This window comes from Dermacentor variabilis, chromosome 7 (genome assembly GCF_050947875.1).
Source record: "Dermacentor variabilis isolate Ectoservices chromosome 7, ASM5094787v1, whole genome shotgun sequence".
Lineage (NCBI taxonomy): Eukaryota > Metazoa > Arthropoda > Arachnida > Ixodida > Ixodidae > Dermacentor > Dermacentor variabilis.
In genome coordinates this window covers 90,951,874-90,971,379 of record NC_134574.1, presented here as the reverse complement: position 1 = coordinate 90,971,379, position 19,506 = coordinate 90,951,874, and the positions used below count along the sequence as shown (strand labels likewise).

At 49.3% G+C, this 19,506-nt stretch overlaps 1 protein-coding gene across 1 annotated transcript in view; it reads left to right on the top strand.

Moving 5' to 3' along the window:
• dysf (neuronal PAS domain protein dysfusion) overlaps positions 1-19,506 on the top strand; it is a 164,394-nt gene that overhangs the window by 99,293 nt on the left and 45,595 nt on the right. The window contains exon 3 of the mRNA XM_075698796.1: positions 8,951-9,009. Within this exon, the coding sequence (XP_075554911.1) occupies positions 8,951-9,009 (59 nt within the window). The remainder of the gene's footprint in view (positions 1-8,950; positions 9,010-19,506) is intronic.

Genomic DNA, 19,506 nt, shown 5'->3' with positions numbered 1-19,506 from the left:
GCAGCAGTCACTAGAATTTAACTTTCTCTCTCAAATGCTATAAATTTCATTAAAATCGGTCCAGGGGTTATCTCAGAAAAATGTTTCTGCGTTTTACATGTATTTGAATAGGCTGCGCCGGAGTTGGGCCCGAGCTAATGCTCCCTCTTAAATGCTCCCTCTTAATGCTCCCTCTTAAAAAACAAACTTCAATATATTTAGGAATTTCAATTGGAACAAAAGTTTTGTACCGCCAACAAACTCGGGGAGTACAGAATTATTAAGCACGACTCCCAAGATGCGAACAGTTGCTTGGCATTAAAAAAAAGAAAAATGACTTTAGACCCTCTTCGTAATTGTAAAGTTAGCTTTCCCGCGTGTTGACAATTTACGGCAGCGCAATTATTTATGCGATCTCGGATTGCACCAGCACATGTTGCTTGTCCCATTCAATGTAAAATGCAGACGTTAGTCTCGGGGTCAAAGTACAAGCAAAAGGCAACACTCCTCACCCCCACCCAGGCATGTGCAGACGTTTGGGTGGAGGCAAATCATGAACGGTGCCTCCATTATTTGTGCGAATGTGCAACGTGGAGAAGCGCACTTAAAAAAACAAAGCGAAGAAACTCAGAAAAGGATCTGGCAATAGCTTACGTTGCCACCAACGCTCTTTTCGGTTATACACTTAATGTTCTCAGGTACTGATAGATATGACTGCAGTATAGCAGCCTCAGATTTACCGTTATCGCAGAATAACATTCCTAGCGACATATTCACGCAGTTTCTTTCCGATTAAGGTAGCCTCACGTTCCAATGAAAACAACGCGGTCAAAAGCGTCTTGAAACAAGCGCCGCCGTCCACCTCACTCGGAGCTCCGGGAAAGCGGCTCGCACAGTTTCCGGATGGGCACAAATGCGAATTAAGGAACACTCGAACCGGAGACAAAACCGCGTTTCGCTTTCCCCTTTTATCACCTGTAACCACAGAGCGAGGAACCCATAGCTGACGTGGCACGTATATGGCAACAGCCCTGCATGCAGGCGCACCGGAAGAAAGGACACAGAAGAAGCAGACGACAAGTGTTTTCTCGAAAAAGAACAGCCCCCTTCGTTTGTACGGCACGTATAACCGCAGCCCTCCGCCAAAGGCGAACCGGGGGCGCATGCGCTCTGACCACAGGGGACAACGCACACATCCGCGTTCTGCGCCTCCCCCTTTGCAGTGCCCAATACCAGTCATCAAGTTTTCACCGAATTGCCGCTTTCTCTCCGTAGTATAACATCTTGGCGACAGGAACCGGTGCGTACCTCGGAAAAGAAAAGAGCGGGAAGAGGGGGGGGGGCGGAGGGATGGTACGTTATGGGAAGAGCCGAAATAAAGAAAGGCGAGAGTGAAAGAAAGAAGGTGGGCTGGCACCGCGTTAGGGGCCTCTAATCCAGCAAGCGGTGGTGGCCGCGGGCCAAGGCTGGCGGGGACAGTACTGCCAGCAGCGGTGTCTTTCTATACCCGACATTACGCATCTCACGCGCTCCCGGGGTCCGGCTCCTTTTATGTGCACCGGTCTGTCTTCGACAAAGCGAAGAGTGTCCATAACGTGTTACATTCGAGGCAGCGGGAACAAATACGAAAACAACGAACGTGGGGGGGAGCAGAAAGAAGGCTGCCGCGTACGCCACCAGGCGGCGCTAAAGACAGGTTGTATAACAGACGATGCCGTATGGGCGTCTGGTACATATATACTCACATATGTGCGGCTGGCACTTTCGCTTGCGATTGCTGTTTATTTTATTTCTTATATGCTTGTGAGACGTACAAAATGGCGTCTATCTGAGCCCCGTATAAAACCACGGGGAAGGATCGAGCGAAAGGGAGCCGACCCGGAACCCGGCTCCAAGTCCGGTCGTTGTAATACGTCTCCCCGTCGCGTCGCGACTTCGAAAACGACGGGCATTGGTGCCGAGAGCCTCTCTCGCAAGATCACGCTGGCGCGACGCCGCGTGAACAGACGACCGACTATTCCGCGGCGCCGTCTGCTCGAAAGAACGCGTATACTCGTCCAGCGGTTTTCTTCGTCTGCTACAACACGCCTGGCGTCGTCTGCTCTTGTCTGCCAGCACTTCGCGCTGTCTGTGATGTCCTATGACTGGCAAAAACGCTGCCGCCGCCGTTTCGTAACCTTCAATCAGCGCGTCTGTTTGTTTGTGAGTGCGTGCAGTCGGTGTGTTCGGCGGGAGCGGCGGAATGGCAAAAAGATGAATAGGGTGGCCTGCCACGCGAAGGTGATCTTTAAAAGCTAGAGTCGCTGCGGCGGTCATAGTTGTTTTGTCTTCCTTCTGCATGATTCGGGCTTTTACCCTGTTGCGTGAATCCACGCATATTTCTTAGTGTGGCAGCAGACGAAAAAGAAAACAATGACTGCCCGTTATAGCAAACAGCGCGTCGTCGCCAGAGAAGGCACTGGAGTCTGCTATATAATGCGGTTTGTCTTGCATCCTGCTTCTCGTGAGGCGCTGTGCTTGCAGCCTGCTCTCTTTTGCTAAGTGTTTTTCCATTCGGCACGGTGGCACGGAGAGAAGCCGTCGTCTGTCGAGCGTGGGTAATCCGTTTTTCTGAATCAATACCTGTCAACGTCTGCTCATTCGGACACGCGAGCACACGACGCCGGCATATGTACTAAAAAAAATAAACACGGTGGGAGACGAAGCGCGTGCTTACGACGCGTGCGCGTTTCAGTCTAGCAAGCGCTGCTCTAAAACCGTGCTGTAGTTGACGAGATCCTTGCGTGCACGTCAGTGAGGCGCGCACGGCGCTTAGCTACGCTCATTGGCACTCCATCTTCACTCTGTATTAAAAGACCCTGCTACCGGTAAAACGTGAACAAACACGGACACAGGAACAACTGCAGAAGGCGGCTACAGAAGACAGCAGCTGTTAATTTTCTCTCGGTTGTTTTCTGAGCACGTTGCTGTCACAGTTAGGCCTAAATGGAGGTGTGATTTTCTCTTGACAAATGGAGTTTAGAGTTAGCGCATACTATAGAAGAACAAGAAACACATGTGTGCGTTATAGGACTGGTTAAGCATGAAAAGCGCAACAAAGTTACAGCAGACGAAGAAGAAAAGCACCACGAAAAGATACCGCGGCTACATACTCGTATTCTTCCATAATTCTCCTACAAGGAAAAAGTGGTAGAGACGACGCGACGCTTATTATTTATGACCAATTATAGCGCTTCAGCGGCGCAATTTTGTTACTCGTTTACGCGCATTACGGGGACGTCCGCCAGAGTGCGGGAAACGGTCGCAGACTGGCCTCACGTATAAGCTACCGAGTGTGAACGCCCACGTCTTCTGACGTGCGTTGCTGTGGCGACAGAAGCCAACTCCGCGTTTACATGTTATGGGCTTCCTTTCTTACGTTTCCACGTTCCAAGGCTGAATATCGTCATTGAGCTTTAGGTACCACAACAGTCAACACGGAAAAGGCAGAGCTTGATGATCGTAGGTTTGCGAGGCTATCACTATGTTCCCCATGAGGCATTAGCGTGCTCTATTGTATCTGTAGGTACGGAGCAGTAATTGGAGATTATGTTAAACTGAATTGTGAAGGTTAAGTCGCTGCTAAACCTTACATGAGCGGAGAAGTTAGTTCTTTAGTTGTTGTAATTATCCGGTTCCTTGTGTTGGTTACAGTGTAGACGGACATCTGTGATTTAAGGAGGGTGCATTTGCAAGTCCTATAGTTTAGGCGGTACAACAGGCGACAGAAGGAAGTGCACAAACACAAAAACTTTATAAGCAGATGCAGATGCATGCTTCAAGTGGGGATCTTCGTAAAACGTTTCTTGCGTTTAAATTTCGCTATTATGTATCTATCGATTAATTCAACTATCTCGTCCAGCAACATTTTCATGATTCATGTAGTCTCTCGGCTCGCAAAAACGACCAGACGTATCCTCTGTGGGGCTGCGCTGCCAGAAAGCGTGTTCCCGAACTTTAGGCCTTAAATGTAGAAATCACTAAAGGGGGAAAAAACAACAAGAGCACCATGGAACACAAGCTATAGCGTTGGACATGGAAGCCACTGCTTTACTAAATGGTGTTTTCTCGATGTAGGCGATAGATGGTTGTACTTCCCGTTTGTGATACTTGAAGATCGTCGTCATCACCACGTTCGATAACGGGCAGAGGTCCAATGTCGGATAGTCTGTTAAATCAAGACGTCATTTTAAGTGTCAGGTTTTTATCATATTTGACAAGCCATCGGCGTCATTCCGACCACACATTTCTATTCCAGTGAGCAAGAGAGGGATATACCCACGAATACTCCATGAAAAAAGAGAAAGGGAGTGAGAAAAACATTGCTCGCGAGAATAGCGAAATTCGATTGACTGCCGTGCTCAGCACGTCTTGATGTACACCTTACAAAATGGCGGCCTGCCATTATTTTGACGGTGAAAGCCTTGGGAATTAGGCTGCCTAGACTTTTCGCGTCATTTACTGTAATATTTTGTACACTGAAATTTCTCGATTGTCAGACGCGTCTGTAATTCAGTTCTATCCCGACGTAACCATTAGCGCAAGGATGTCAGGGACATTCCTGACACGAGACATACGCTTTACAATTTCTTTGGCCTCATTTGGGACACAGAAGATAATTCAGTAAAATAAATAGGAGTAGATAAACCTTAAGTACGGAGAACGAGGCCTTATACTCTTCTAAACCAAGCAAAAGTTTTCGTTTAGGAGAATTGGGGATGCACCGTTTCGTTATACAATTCTTGCGCACTGTTGGTTGGTGCTGGATGAATCACCTATATACCATGGACAGGAAGCAAATAGATCTGCTTAAGGTTACCACACGACGTATTTTAGAAGCAGATGCACAGCCGGGAACACTCGGCGTTCAAAGGTGGCACGCTTTTCGCAAAGTGACCGAGCACAATGCACGGCTCAAGGAAAGGACTTCGATACATTGTGGACACTCAGCTAAGGAATAGTGACACACCCTCTATTCTCACACTGTTGTTTCATCACTGTTGTTTGTTTTCTTTTCGTGCCCTGTTATTAGTGCTGTTAACTTGTATTCAGCGAGAATGAATGCTCGTCATAAACGGTATTGTAAGTTGAAACATGGCCGGTGACATGCCGTGCAAGAAGTGTTCGCTCGTTCAAATGAGTTTTGAGTATGAAACTGGGCTGAAGGCGAGAAATGTCAGTAGAACCACGGCGTACGTCCAATAACGACGTTTGCGAGGAAAAGAAAAACCCCGCGGTCTTGCGTCGCGAGTGTCTTCTCGTTGGAACGCACGAGACACACGACTGACTGACAAGGGCACACAAAATACGACCCGCGATCGCATTTCCTCGTCTAATCTTGTGTTCGTTTGAAGTGTTAAGTTAAAGGGTATCTGCCTCGACGAAAATACTTAGCATTCAATTGGAGCGCTACTCACTTCACAAGTCTTGAGGAAGGTGTTCAGCCAGAAAGCCGCGCAGAATCCAGAGTTAGTTTTACGGCGGAAAAGATAGTAACGAAGCTTTGCTGCGGTTGAAGGAGTGTGCCGATTGTATATAATGTTGAACTGCTTCTTTAATTAATCGTCCGTTTCGTTGCTCTGCCTGTATTATAGGTATTATTGCGTACGCAAGTCTAGAAGTTGCTGTTCCCCATAGATATACTGTTGTTTACCGTCATAATCTCTAAGACCTCTGCCTCAGCAGATATGCTATCGGAAACAATTAAGGTAAAGGGTTCGATTCCCGACCCGCGTTTCGAGTGTAACGTAATGCGGAAACGCTCGTGTAACCCACGCTTCGGGTGCATGTTAGAGAAGCACCGAAGTGTTCGAAATCGCATTGGGGCCTTCGTAACCCAGTGTACAGTTTTAGGAACGTTAACGACACCATCCCTCTGCCCTCCCCACCATCATAAAAAAAAAGATATTCGGGGTATTTGATTTGTCAATGCAAAGTACGCGACCGCGCGAAACTGATGCTATTGAGCGCTGATAGGAAGAACGAAAGTGATCACACGGCGGGCTCTCGAAAATTCACAAGAGGCTCTTACGCTATACAATCGCTGGTAAGAGAAAATTGCAGCCAATCTTTATGCAGGCATATGCACTATTTGTGAAGCTAGCCTGCCGATGGCCTAGATCACCTATAGGAACGAGGGGACGAATTCGCAAAAGTTCTTTCTTTTCTTGTTCGTAAAAGCTTCTTTTTCTGATTACGTCATTAGCCTCCGGTAATAATGTGTTCGCTGTCAAAGGCGTGTTGGCTTGCTGTTGCTTTGTACAAATTTATCTACAGCTTTTTGAATTGAGCCCCTGTTCTGGCTGGCGTTCAGCACCACGGCAATTTGTCTTGGATCCCGCTGCTATAGTAGCCTTTCTCATGATGTAGAGAGGAAAAGGGCGAGGGTGTGTGCGCGTGGAGAGCGAGAACTCGCGAGAGTAGGCGAGGCGACGCCAGGCAACGGCTGAGGTGGTGGCACAGGGGAGTCGATATTCGCGACGGGCGTCAGCGCGGCGGCTTATTTAATTACGCGACGAGCGCCACGGGGCACATGCGGGCACCTACACAGGGCGCCAGGGGGCGAAGGAGAGAAAAAAATGGCGGAGATGAGAATGATAGTCGCCGATGGGAGAGAGAGACGGAGGCGATGCGAGAAGGGCAGGACTGCGCTGGAGTTCCGGCTGGGCTGACCTCGCCTCGGAGGGCTGACCCAGCCCGAGGGCTACTCGAACCACAATCAGTGCCCCCGCGCGCGGTGTGTGTGTGTGATCCGCAGGCGCCACGAGAACACGCCGAAACGCGTGGTCCCTGTTGTATGCGTGTGTTTCTTATACGGGTACAGCGTTAGAGACACGAGCCAGAAATACGCGAGCACGAGAGGGATTGGGACGGCGCGCTGCGACCGGACACTGCGGAATTCTGTGGAGCGTTGCGCGATCCGTGGGGGGAGATAAGGACAGGCCGAGATAGACTACAGCTGGCGACAGATGTTTGTGGGACACGGGCACGACGACTAAAAATTGATAGATCTATTAGGGCGTGGCGCTTCTAATTTATAGGGTGAATGTGTAGTTCGCAAAGGTTTGTGCGCGCTCAAAATTTCCATTGAGCTTCCGGCTGCGGTATGAAGATTTTTTTTTCTCTCTCGCAAATCCAGCGTCTATACTAAATGTTCTGAGTAGTAGCCATCTGAGAGTGACTCAGACGGCTAGTTATGTGCACATTCTATACTTGTGCAGTTAACGGTGTTGAGCTGTGTAGTGTTGAACACGCAGCGTCGCATGAATTCATGTGAAATGGATGCTGCCGAGTTCGGTGAGGATACTTTTGCAATAAATAAAAAGAACGACACACGCGATCGAGGCAAACAGCTATATATGGTGCGAGGGAACATAGGAGCTGAGAGTGCATGCACCTTTGTTGCGTTAAATGACAGGCCCAACAACTGACCTCACAAGAAATGTCCTGTGTAAATTTAAGGTTAAGAGACTGAAGTACAGGAGTTTTCAGCAGAAAGTGACGCGAGTTGCGCAGACAAGTTCTCATAACCCGCAGTAAAGGCGGCTGACCTAACCAAAAGGAAAGATTACCTACTTCACTTTCGTATGTGGCTTTTGCGGCTGCGCTTGTATGGAGAAATAAACGGGACGGTCGCTGTGTGTAAAGAGCAGGACCCCGCGTCTCTTCAATGCAGAAGGCTGAATGCACATTATCCTGTTGCCTGAGAGCATGCGTTTGGCTGTTCTTGCTTTGCACCTCTCGATCGAAGGGCGTGGCCCCGCCCATCCCAGCCTGGAACCGCCCACTCGGTGTTTCCCAATGTGGGCGTTCCCTTGCGGTTGACCCGGTGGCTGTGCGGTTCCCCTTTTACATGCCCGAGTTTTCCTTTTCCTTTTTTTTAACAAGATATAGGTCATGTGCAATTAATTCCGCTTGCGTGAATTTGGAAGCAAAGCTGTGTGTCGGGCAGCAAACGGTAGAGAAAACGAAAATATGTAACTCGCTGCCGCTTCGTAACTCTATTTAAGGCAACTAGCGATCTACCGTCAGGGACAGCAGGGCCGCTATCTTGTACACGTCCGAAAAGCCGACGTTCGATTTCGCCTCGCGCGATTGTCCAGGCTGCGCCGATATCGCGGCCTAGGCCAATCTAGTCCAATCGCATGAGGAGGAATTGAACGTCGGCTTTTCGAACGTGTACAAGATAGCGGCCCAGGGCTCATAAACGCGCTTACACATCAGTCTGAGCAATGTAGCATATATAGTTCGGCGGAAGCCCGCAATCTGTTTCTCCGATAGTAATCCTAAATAGTAATGGTTTCGTTCACCAGTAAAGTGGCCGTGAGCTTTGAATTTAATAACTTTTGTGTTTGCAGTTTAACTAAGTCTGCTTGTTGCTGGTGTTGGGTACCTGGTGCAGTGTACCGGGAAATTCACCGTACGGAGGCAAAAATGCTTCATCACGTCAATTTGATGGTGAATCTCCCTCGCAGGTTGTCGATAGGCCACGTGGCACTATACAGCAAGCAAACCTGCACAGTATGTTGAAAGATGAATATTTATTCCAATCACTTTTTTTTTTGTCGCATGATGGCTCATCGACCATTGTTGCTTTCAGTCTAGAGAATGCGGGCATTTCCTTTGCGATATGCATTCTTTCTAAGTGCCTGTTGGAAGTGCAACTTGTTCTGCTACGAGTTATGCTTAAACCTTTGCCGCCATCCGTGGAAATCAATTCCCAAACTTACCATGTGACACGGTAAATGTGCGTGTTTCCGGAGTACGACACGTTATCGTGTGAGTGTTTTGTTGCCTTTACTTGTCACGTGCTGGACAATATCAGACATTGTCACGTGGGCCATTCGCCGAGCCACTGTATAATTGTGTGTCATAAATCGCGTGTGTAATAAATCGTATTCATGTTTTTCTTTTTCGTTTTCTATCGTTGCAGTATTCCGGAAACACGACGTTCTGCCGGAGGTCCCGCTTATACACTTCGGCTTCTCCAAAGTAAGTTGAACCCGCCCCCCCCCCCCCCCCCCGCGCCCCCTCCCTCCATACTGATATTTAAATGTGCCTCTTATAAGCGTATGCATCAGTGTACTCTTTCGAAGGAATGGTCGATAAGGTAAGGAGTTTATGAGCTCAAAGCTCACCTAACACTGCCGCCGACCTTTATATATATATGTATACATCAACTGAAATTTGAAGCAGCTGTCTCAAGAAATCAACATGTTTTCCGCTGAAGCAAACACCGAGGTTCGCCAGTCGCGCTATGTATACACATACTCTTGTCTCTCACTGCACTAAGACGTTCCAGAAATTCTCGTATTCAAGGCTCCGCGCTCTGGTCTTACATATCTATCGAATGATAGATATGCGAAATACTGGAATTACGCTTTTTAAACATACGTCGAGTTACTCAAGATGGCCTTCCCCGCGCTCACCGCGCCACTGAGCCGAGCGGTTAAGCTTAAAAGCAGCGACAACGTGTAATACGGGAGATGCGCCGGTTAGTGTAGAGCAGCACCAGCTTGCGCGCTTCTTCTGTATTCAAACTTCTACGGTGACGTCGGCCATCATGTGCGCGTCATACGCTATCTGCGGTGAAAGGCAACTGCAAATTTTCGCATTTGACCCAATGAAAGTGTTGAAGGATGGTTTTAACATGAGCGCTTGCTCATCGGGCATGAGACATAAGGCTCTGAAGTAAACCCTTACACGGCACCAGGAGTCGTGACCGTTGTTAAACTCTCATGGCCACCGACTCGCGTGTGCTTTATAGGCGTTTAACCATGCCGTCATAAAGCTACAGAACTTAGTTCGTACTGAAATTCTGCTTATGAAGCATACTGCATATAGGCAGTGTTTTTTATTTACTTGTTTTTTTACACTGTGAGGTTCGAAACAAGAGTTAGAATGTCAAACGGCTACAATAGGTTATGGTCGAGTACCGTTGTAGGATGCAGATTCCTTTCCCAGCATGCGGGGGTTCCGTAAACGGTGAGGGCATTCCACTCTGCCAGGTTCATCTATGCGCACTTCATGCCTTCGCTCTGATCATTAGGGCTTATCACTCGCCACGGATTGCATCACACCAACGAGAAAGGTCATTTGTCTTCCGCAAGGCTGACCACAGTCGCCGCATCTGTAAAAAAAAAAAGAAAGAAAGAAAGAAAGAAGGGAAGAAAGAAAGAAGGGAAACAACGAGCTGGGGCGCAATGACGGGCATGCATGCAGGCGCGTTCGCTTCCTTTTGGTCACTTGAAAGAGAAGCCGTAAACGTCCACAAGAGCGAACATATGGAGATAACATTGTTGCTGTATAGCCACATCTGCATGCGCGTTTGTGCTGCTATCGGCTGTAAAATCTGAAGTTGGATTACTGTAGAGTCCTACCTATTTCTCGTTTTTAAAGATCTGGAAATACTGTGAGAGGAGGATTTGAAAGGGAGCCGCGCTCTGGGAGCAACCGCTTGACCACAAACAGGGTACGCCTCGACCCGCGGCCATAATCGGCTCTCGGTGTCTGAGACTAGCCAAATTGTGGCTAAATTACTGCGTCAGCGTAGGCTTTATCACGCCAAGGCCTTCTTGTACCCTCCGTCATATCTAAACCGCACCGCCGTAGCAGGGAAAAAGAAAAAAAGAAGCTCGGCTCAACGAAAATTTTCTCTCGAGACATCGATACACGGGTTCTCCCACAGTTAGGTCCTGAGCTGCGTACCCGGATAGCTCGGCAGCGCCTTGCACAATTTTCGGTATGTTTTCTTTGTTTGACTCTTCGTGCGGTTCGTCCCGTAGCCCCTGCTCTGCTTGCATCGTTCAGAGTCTCCCCGCAGCCAAAACCCCCTCCTAGCCCCTCCGGCAGGTAATTCTTATCAGCCACCCCGAACCCCGTGTAAGGAAGGAAGAGGGCTGTGGCAAAACAGAGCTAAAGGCCGAGTCGACCCCTGACCTCCGATGGGGTCCCGCGAGCGTTGCTGCTCGCATTAACCTTTGACACCGGAGCACAGTCGCCCCCTCATCGCACACAACATGGCGTCGGGCCCCGCGGCATCCGTCGCAGCTTGCATCTCTCTCCATCTTTGTGATTGGTTTCGGTTTTGCTCTCTGCGTAGTGGTCGTTTTATTTCTTTCTTTTCTCTTTTCCTTTCTGCACTCTGCTTCGTCGCGGCACTTACGTGTATACTATAGCGCTCTATCGTTACGCACGCACGCAGGTTTCGTCTGCATCTCTCATGGTCTTTCTTCTTTTTCGTCTGCTTCGTCGAGCTGGTTCTTTTGTTTGCTTCTTCGTCGCGCGATGTCCATGCACCCGCCATATCGCCATATAGGCGTTGGTATTTTATCATCGTCTGCTTCTTTCATTATCTCCTCCTTCTCCTCGTCTGCTCCGCCGCATGCATGAGTCCCGAGGCGTGGTGATTGGCGTTCCTCATGTGTGTGCGTGCGTATATATACACGTAAGCGCATCGTCTGCTCCCTACCAATAGTGTGCAGCAGCCGACACAGCCATGTTTCTTTTCTTTGTCTTTGTCCAGACGACCGCGTAATTCACGCGTGGAAGAGAGCGAGCGAGAGTGCGGCGGTATTTTTGATATGCCGAGCAGGAGGGCCACTCGCAGCCTCAGCGTCATTATCCCTGCACCGATCTCCGCTAATCGTCGCGCATGCAGCTGTTCATTATGGCATTAGATAGCGCCAGCCAACCATCGTTGTTCGCAGAAGCTAAAGGGGAGGGAGTTGGCCGAGTGGAGGATAGCAGACGACTCGCGTAGGCTGGACCGGAGGACCTTGATCTCCCCGCAGCATACTTGGAGGCATAGGGTATACGGCCTTAGCTCGGCGCAACTTCGAGCGAAGCCTCTAGTGGCGCTCAAGCTTTTCTCTTTAAATATAGGGGACCTGGGTTATGACCGAGTCCTCATGTATGGGGTATCTGTGTAGAGTTTTCGAAGGAAAGGTGGGTCCAACGTCCTTATCGTCTGCAGAATGCGTAGAATTATGTTGTTCATTATACATTAGTATACCGCACGTGCACTTCGCCAAGTGGAGCGAACGTGTTTCTTACGTGCTGAACGTGCCCATGGGCGCCAGCGTGGTAAGACCTGCAGTCTAATTCAGTGCAATTTTGATAACGTCTGTTGAAAATGCAAAGTACGCTCAGAGCCTTCTCTGGGCTCAATGCCAACAAGTATAGTACAGGGTTCAAAAACAGTATGGTTAATCGAAATAACCGCATGTGTATACCAACATATCATTAAACAGTAGAAAAAGTTCTTACTAGTTCCATACCCCGTCACCAAAGTTATTCTACAACAATGCTCAAAACAGCTCTTTAAAAAAAGCCTATGAACATCTCAGTACACGACCTGACTTGTCGTGCACGGTATTCCTTTTTAGTGTAATATTTGTAAAAGATTCCATGACTCGTTCCACATATTCAAGTAAACCTGAGTTTCCGTGTAGTGGAGCCACAGAAAACTTGTCACGTCGAGAAAACAATTTAGAATGGGCCATTTAAACTTATTGCCTAGTTCTCGGCACAAATATCACAAACATGTCTTCATGGTTATTCTGCTCTCCACTTTCTTTTCTTTAGTTGTCGCTCGTTTTAAAACATGAAATCTTAAATAAAGTGCGGTGGTCTATGAGGGGCAAAGCATTGCAGGCACCGCGGGGCCATTGACGTTCCTCTTGTGATTTACTATGAGGTCGAACGTATAAATACACTGCCAGCATTTCCTCCGCCTGTGGCCTTGCAGAAGGCTATAGTGTCCTCTAAGAACAGTATCGCAAAACCAGCAAGTTCTAACAAATTTATATCGATAAGTGCAAGTGTAGATTCCTTACAGGAAGTGCGAATTTTCTTTGTCTCCCTTCGTCCATGTCCGCACGTGCGTCAGTCGGTAGGAGTCAGTTAAGAATACCCAGGACATGTTTGTCTGCACAGCAGGAGAAGAGCGCCAGAGAGTGCCTTCACCGTCGCAAATATCTACGTTCGATCTGCTGAGTGATGAAGAGAAAGTTGATGTTTCGCTTGAGTGTGAAAGGTTGTCTCGTGTTAGCGCCTCGATATATATAACAGAGCGGCCCTCAAATGTCTCGTACCTCAGAAAAACACTGCACGCGCGTTGAGCTCGCGAGGTCTCCCTGGCATCTATACGGCCGCTTCAGTCGATCAAACCGGCCTCGTATGTACGTACACGGCTTGCCACCGAGACCCCGCCCCGGCACCGTGTAAACGCCAGGCCGAAGCAAACGGAACGGGCCAACCATCGTGCCCAGAAGCAGACCAGGATACGTTGCGCATGCTCCGCGCGGCGTGATCGCGAGCGGCGTGCGCGGATGGCGTACCGTACCAGGATCTTCTGGTCACGTTTGCTGCGCGCCGCCGGTCTACCCCCGCGCAAAAAGGTCGCGATAAGGGGCCGGCCCCCGGGCGTACACATTACGCTGCTATGCGCCCGCACAAAGACAACGAAGGCAGCCCCGAGCTCTTCTACCCTGCCAACAAGAACAACAAAAACAAAGAAGAGAGAAGAGAGAGAGAAAAAAATTTTTTTTTGCCCGGCCACGCCAGGCATACACGGTGCATATCGGCGCTGACAGAGGCCCCGGCTGTATGAGACGCCTTCTACGACCCTGCGGTGAATACCCGATGGCCGGCGCGGCGGGAGGATCGTAATAATGCGCCGCTTCAGACGATGGCGTCTGAGAAAATTTCGCGCGGCCGCGTGGAATGTGGATGGCCGCTTCAGCGGCCGGGAAGATCGATGCGCACTCGAGCATTGTACTCCGAACACTGCTGCTGACAACAGTGTGTATTCGTTAGTTGGTTGAATGTTAGCACACATAGGCTTGCGGGAATAGATGTTAGTGCGGTTATGTGGTTGGAACTGTGGTTATTGGGCGGTAGGCGTTGATAGGGTTAATCGCGGAAGTCTTGTGCGATAGGCGGGGCATGTGCTGAGGTTTGTTGGCAAGCGCACAAATGCACAAATGAGAAACGTGTAAGCGAAATTTCTTTATTCCTGTGTCCTTTTGGGTATAGTTACTCGGTTAAACCACCTGCGAAAGGCAAACTCCACCTTTACGTGACAGACCACTGTAGGCAAATCCGTTGCCTATTAAATTTATCCGACGTTTATAATGACATGCCCGAACGAGGTAATATTGGCAACAAAAGATGGTGTCGCCCTCCAGTTGTCACGTGAGGAGAACAAAAGTACAAGTCACACAACATCAAAACAAGAACAGAAACTTCGCAAAATTTCATAAGCACGCCAATTACTAAGCGAGCAAAATGGCACAATAGACATGGGAATATCTTAGAATATCATAAACCTTCGATACTACACGATCTTTTTTTCCACTGATCGATGGTACTTATTTTCCTCTCCAATTCTCTCCTACCCGTTACGGCGTAATGGCGATCGATTACTTATACTAAGCAGATTTCTGTTCCTGATATCGCTACTGCCAATTCGAACAGGCCTTAACGCCTAGTCACGTACGCCGATTGAAAAGACCTGTGCAGGTGCTCGTCGAAAGCCTTGACTATGATTTTGGCAAGAGCGATGAAAAGGCAGAATACAATTACTTTTATTGAATGTCCCGTCAGCATAGCTTTGACAGAACGTGACCCCGAGTGGCTGGACATGGCCCTTAAATAGTTATGCATAGTAAAGAATGGAATCATTCAAAGACTCTGAGTGCGATGTGAATAAGATGCCAGCACGAGTTAACATGAACAAATATTCCTAGGGCAAGTCGCGCAATCACAAATGTCGAAAAAGCCAAAGCTAACGTCAGGCAGTGCCCTCGTACTGGAGAAAACATCAAACGTGCAGTGGACATTCAGTTGCTCTCCTACAGAGGACAGCTGCGGGCGGAGTTGCATCGCTTTGTTGAGGAGCAGAAAACGTCGGTTGTACGTGGTTCCATGCGGTAACGGGCTCCCGACGCAAGCTGCGAGAAGGAAGGAAAGCTGCGGTGTACGAGGGCGGTGCGGGGGTCGTGCCTTGTGAACGCAAGCACACACTCACGAACGCACGTACAAACACACGCACGCGCAAGCGCCCACACAAACGCACACGCGCACACGCACACGGGAGGGGTGGCGTACCGGACCGGGGGCAGTCCACTTCTCCGCCGCGGTCGGCTCGCTTATCGCGCGAAAAGTTCGTCACGATCTGGGTTGTTCCCCCACCGCGCTACTTCGCCCGGGCTAAACCTTGCTTTTCTCTGCTGCCCCTCCACAGGCCAACACACGCACACACCCTCTGTGCACACACACACACGCGCACACGCACTTCTTTCTGCACCCCTAGCAGCCGTCACTGCTCAGCTCTCTCTCAAGACACCGCGGCGGCGTCAGGTTTAACTGTCTGGCTTGTGCTGTTGTGCGTGTGTGCGTGGAAGCGTGTAAAAGAGTGCGTTTTGCCCAGGCTGCCTTTCCGCTGTCCGCCCGTTTTGTTGGGCCGTGTAAGTTCGAAAGTGACAGAAAAAAAGAAAAGAAAGACATGAAGGCGCGGGCTTGGGAGGCTATCGAGAGTTTTCTTTTGTGAGTCCGCACCGCAACGCCTTCAGTTTGTTGACGTCGTTCGCACGTTAGCCATTGCGCTGGGTTGACCACAGCGTCTCGCTTGTAGGTTTAGCTCGATCTTGCGCAAAATCGCACCGCAACTTTATGGTCGGCCGCGTACCATTCTGCGCGAATTCTGCAATCTGCATCGCGGATGTGCTTTGATCAGAAGGGCCGTGTGCGTCTACATGTCGCACAATGATTAGGTACGGAGATACAGAAACTGAACAGCAAATATTTCAACACGAAGAGCGGGTACAACCCGAAAGAAGTGAAACTTGCTACGGGAAACTATTTACGCCATTCTGAGAATAATGTCGAACCAAAAGAAAGAAAGAAGGAAAAGAAAGAAAGGAAAGAAAAAGAAGGAATTATAATAATTTACCGGCCCTGAAACGAAGAATGCAAATCCCGAACGCTCGGAACGCACTTTCGTTCTCCTGAACGTCCGGGACGATGGCCAACGAGAGCTATAAGCTCACCGAGACTCCCTCTGAACGTCGGGCGTCTGTCGCGTGACCACTGCGTGCCAGAGGAGATCACAAAGGCGCCGCCGCCGCCGCCGCCTTCAAACACTGCGGTCACCTTCGCCGGTCACCGCGAACGCAACGGCCACAGCCCCCGCATCGGCGTCCCCTCCAACCTCCTGCACCTCAAGGCGTCCGCAGTAATGCGACCCACGCTCTGGGACAGGTCATCGCGGCGCTGGTGTCGCTCTACCTTTTACGCCTCGTAAAAAACGATCTCGACCCAGCAACGATCGCCCCGTGCGTCCGGCAACGGCTCGCGGACATCAACGCCGCGGCAACGGCGAACCGCTTCGAGCGCGCCGGGAGAGTACGATGGGGGTTGTTGCGTGTACAGTGCCACCATAAGCACGCAAGCTGATGACCGTGCCAAGCTGCGGGCCTCCTGCACGCGCGCCTAGTGACCGGCGGAGGTGCTTAAGTCGTCGATAGCACCCCCGGCAGCGGTCGTCCCATTCCATCTCTCGCCTTCGCCTTCTACCTTTCCAGAGGTTGCGCAGTATACATTGTCGCCTCCCCGCAGTTTTAATGCGAGCTCGCGGGGATCGCAGAAAAAAAGCGAAAGGAGGTTGCCCGCCTGTTCGTTCCGGCACATGCGGCGGGACCGACTATGCGGGCGCTGTGTCTGCGTGCATATAGAAATAAACACAAACCAAGATAAACAAATGAATAAATGAATACCGGATATTATCAAAAAAGAAAGAAAGAAAGAAAAAGAAAGTACTTTCTTTCCTCTTAGCTCAGCCGCGTCGTTGCTTGGCGATGTCGTGTTGCCTTCCCTCGTGGTCAGTGTGGACGAGTTATGATAGGGAAAAAAAAAAACTAGATGAATAATAACAAGAAGACATCTTCTTGGCTGTCATGATGGACGCTGTAAGCTCACTCTCTGAGTTTAGAGGGAGCTGTTAGAATGACAGAGGAGGAAAATAACATGGACTGCAGTCATTCGATGTCCTAACTTCTTCAAGAGCCCCTTGGTACAGACAAACAAACAAAAAAAAACAAGAAAGGAGAAGAAACAGAAAGAAATAAAATCAGCGGTTTCCACGCATATGTGGGACTTGGTAATAAGTGTTGCTTTTCTCATGTTAACTCGAATGCCGTCATTTCACTCCTGCATCGCTTCTACGCAGATCAGCGCTCCTCGTTCAATGCACGCTCTGCTCCCAGTTTGTCCACTTTCTTCTCCACCCTCGGTATCCCTAGCTGCTAACTTGTTCGCTTGTGGCTACTTGTTCTGCTTGTTCATTCGCACACTTGCCCAGTTCTGTGTAATTGGCCAAGAATATTCACGTATACGCTACTCACAATGTTCGATAGCCTGGGAAGGGAACAACAATTCGTGATCGCCAGTAAGCCTCTAGAGTATGTGCAGCAGTATGTTTATCTAGGTTAACTGCTCAAAGGGTACCCTGATCAGGAGAAGGAAACTTACGGAAGAATACGAAATGGGTTAGAGAGCATACGGCAGGTTTTACCAGCGTCATATGTGGTAAAAACTTGGATGTTAATAAAGAAGCTCTAGAACAAGTCAAGGAATGCGCAAGTATCGATGGAACAAAGATGTTATTCGTAACGTTAATAGACAAGAATGTGACGGCATATACCAGACAGCACACGGGGACAGCCAATATTCTAATTGGCATTAAGAGGGGAAAAAAAAAGATAGAGCTGGGCAGGCTATGTATAGCGTAGGGCAGATAAGCCTTGGAAGGTCAGAGTATCTGCAGAATGGGCGCCAAGGGAAGGGAAGCGCAGTCGAAGACGGCATAAGATTAGCTGTGTTGATGAAATTAGGAAATGTGCAGGCGCAAGTTGGGAATCAGCTAGCACAAGACAAGGGTTCTAGGAGATCGCTGGGAGAGACCTTCTTCCTGCAGGGGACACAGAGATAGCCTGATGATGTTGACAGTGATTCGCGTACCCAGTAACCGCATGCCAAGTGCCACATAGCCAGTTACCCAAGATGTCAGCGAAGCCACGTACTTAGTGGCACGTGACTGGTTGCCCAAGCTGTTGCACACTCGGCAAGACACATCATGCAGATAGCGCACAACATGTTTGGAGAAAGCGGCAAAGAAAGCTTTCCTTTAATACAAACCGGCTTGCGTTATCGTCGGGTTGTGGTGCGTGCGAGGCCGTTCGCTCTATAGAGCCGTTTTCTAGGATGCAAAGTTTAGGGAGCGTTAAATTGCTGGTTTGTCTTGCAGGAAGGGACGCACGCCATTGAGCAGCGTTTGTTTCAATACACTACAGTGGTAGCTGATAGGAATGAAGTGTGCGGAACGGGTTCCATTTTTTTAAAACTTAATATGAAGTTAATCGACTTACAGGGATAACTATTGCGCGAGAGTTACATCGTAAAATAAGTTCTAATGCGTACAAAGTTCGAAGGTATATATAATGAAAAAAAAAAAAGATGGAGAAGCGCAATGGACATAAATGGTCAGTGATATATTTATCAATTGGCAGACTGACCAGTTGACTGACTGAGAAAGTTTAGCGTCCGAAATCGACGCACGAGTTAGAAGAGCACCGTAATTGACGGCTTTAGACAAATTGGGCCAAGTGGATTGCAGATGCCATCACGAGTGTACTAACTACCGTTTGGTTCCTGCAACTTGACGCCTACTTACGCTCAACAGGTCACGGCAGCCTTACTGCCGCATTGAGAATGACAAACAGAAAGAAAAATTTTTCATTTTTCTCAGGCACCTTCTTCTCAGCATCGCTCAGAATCATGTTGAGATTCGTTACACTGCCGAAATTCCTGTAAGTGGCAAAGTGAACACGGAAGCAATGTAAGCATCATGGTCCCCAAAATGGTAATTGCATGTCCTTTTGTTTTAAGGCGTCATCAGTAATGCAAAGTACTCGTATCGGCACGACAAATTAGTAATACAATGGCCAGCAGTCACAGTACTTCGAAAATGTGGTGCATTACCAGGCACGTCTTTAGATTTCCCGCAAACGTAAAAAAAGTCGCACTTCCCCGCACGTCCGCGCGGCATTGCGGCGGTGCGCCATCTCTGCATACCAGCGGCGCTACCACCATTTTCGCCGGGGCGTCTTATCTAACGTGCCGATCGAGATCCGGTTCTCGGCCTTCTGCTCGGTGCGCACTCTCTCTCTTTTTTTTCTATGACGGACGACTCGGCGGCACGCGACGACAACTCGAGGCGTCGCTGTCGTGCCCTGCGCGGCGCGAGCACGCGACCGGCGGCGAGCGTTTTCGTTCGTGACTCACGTGACACGTTAAAGAAAGACGCCTGCACGAGCTGTGGGTTCGCAGAATCAAGCGGCTTTGCTTTCTTTAGATCAATATCGTCATCATCATCATTTCTCCCGGGGAAAGGAACGCGCGCTTTTTGTTACGTGCGGGGACGTTTCC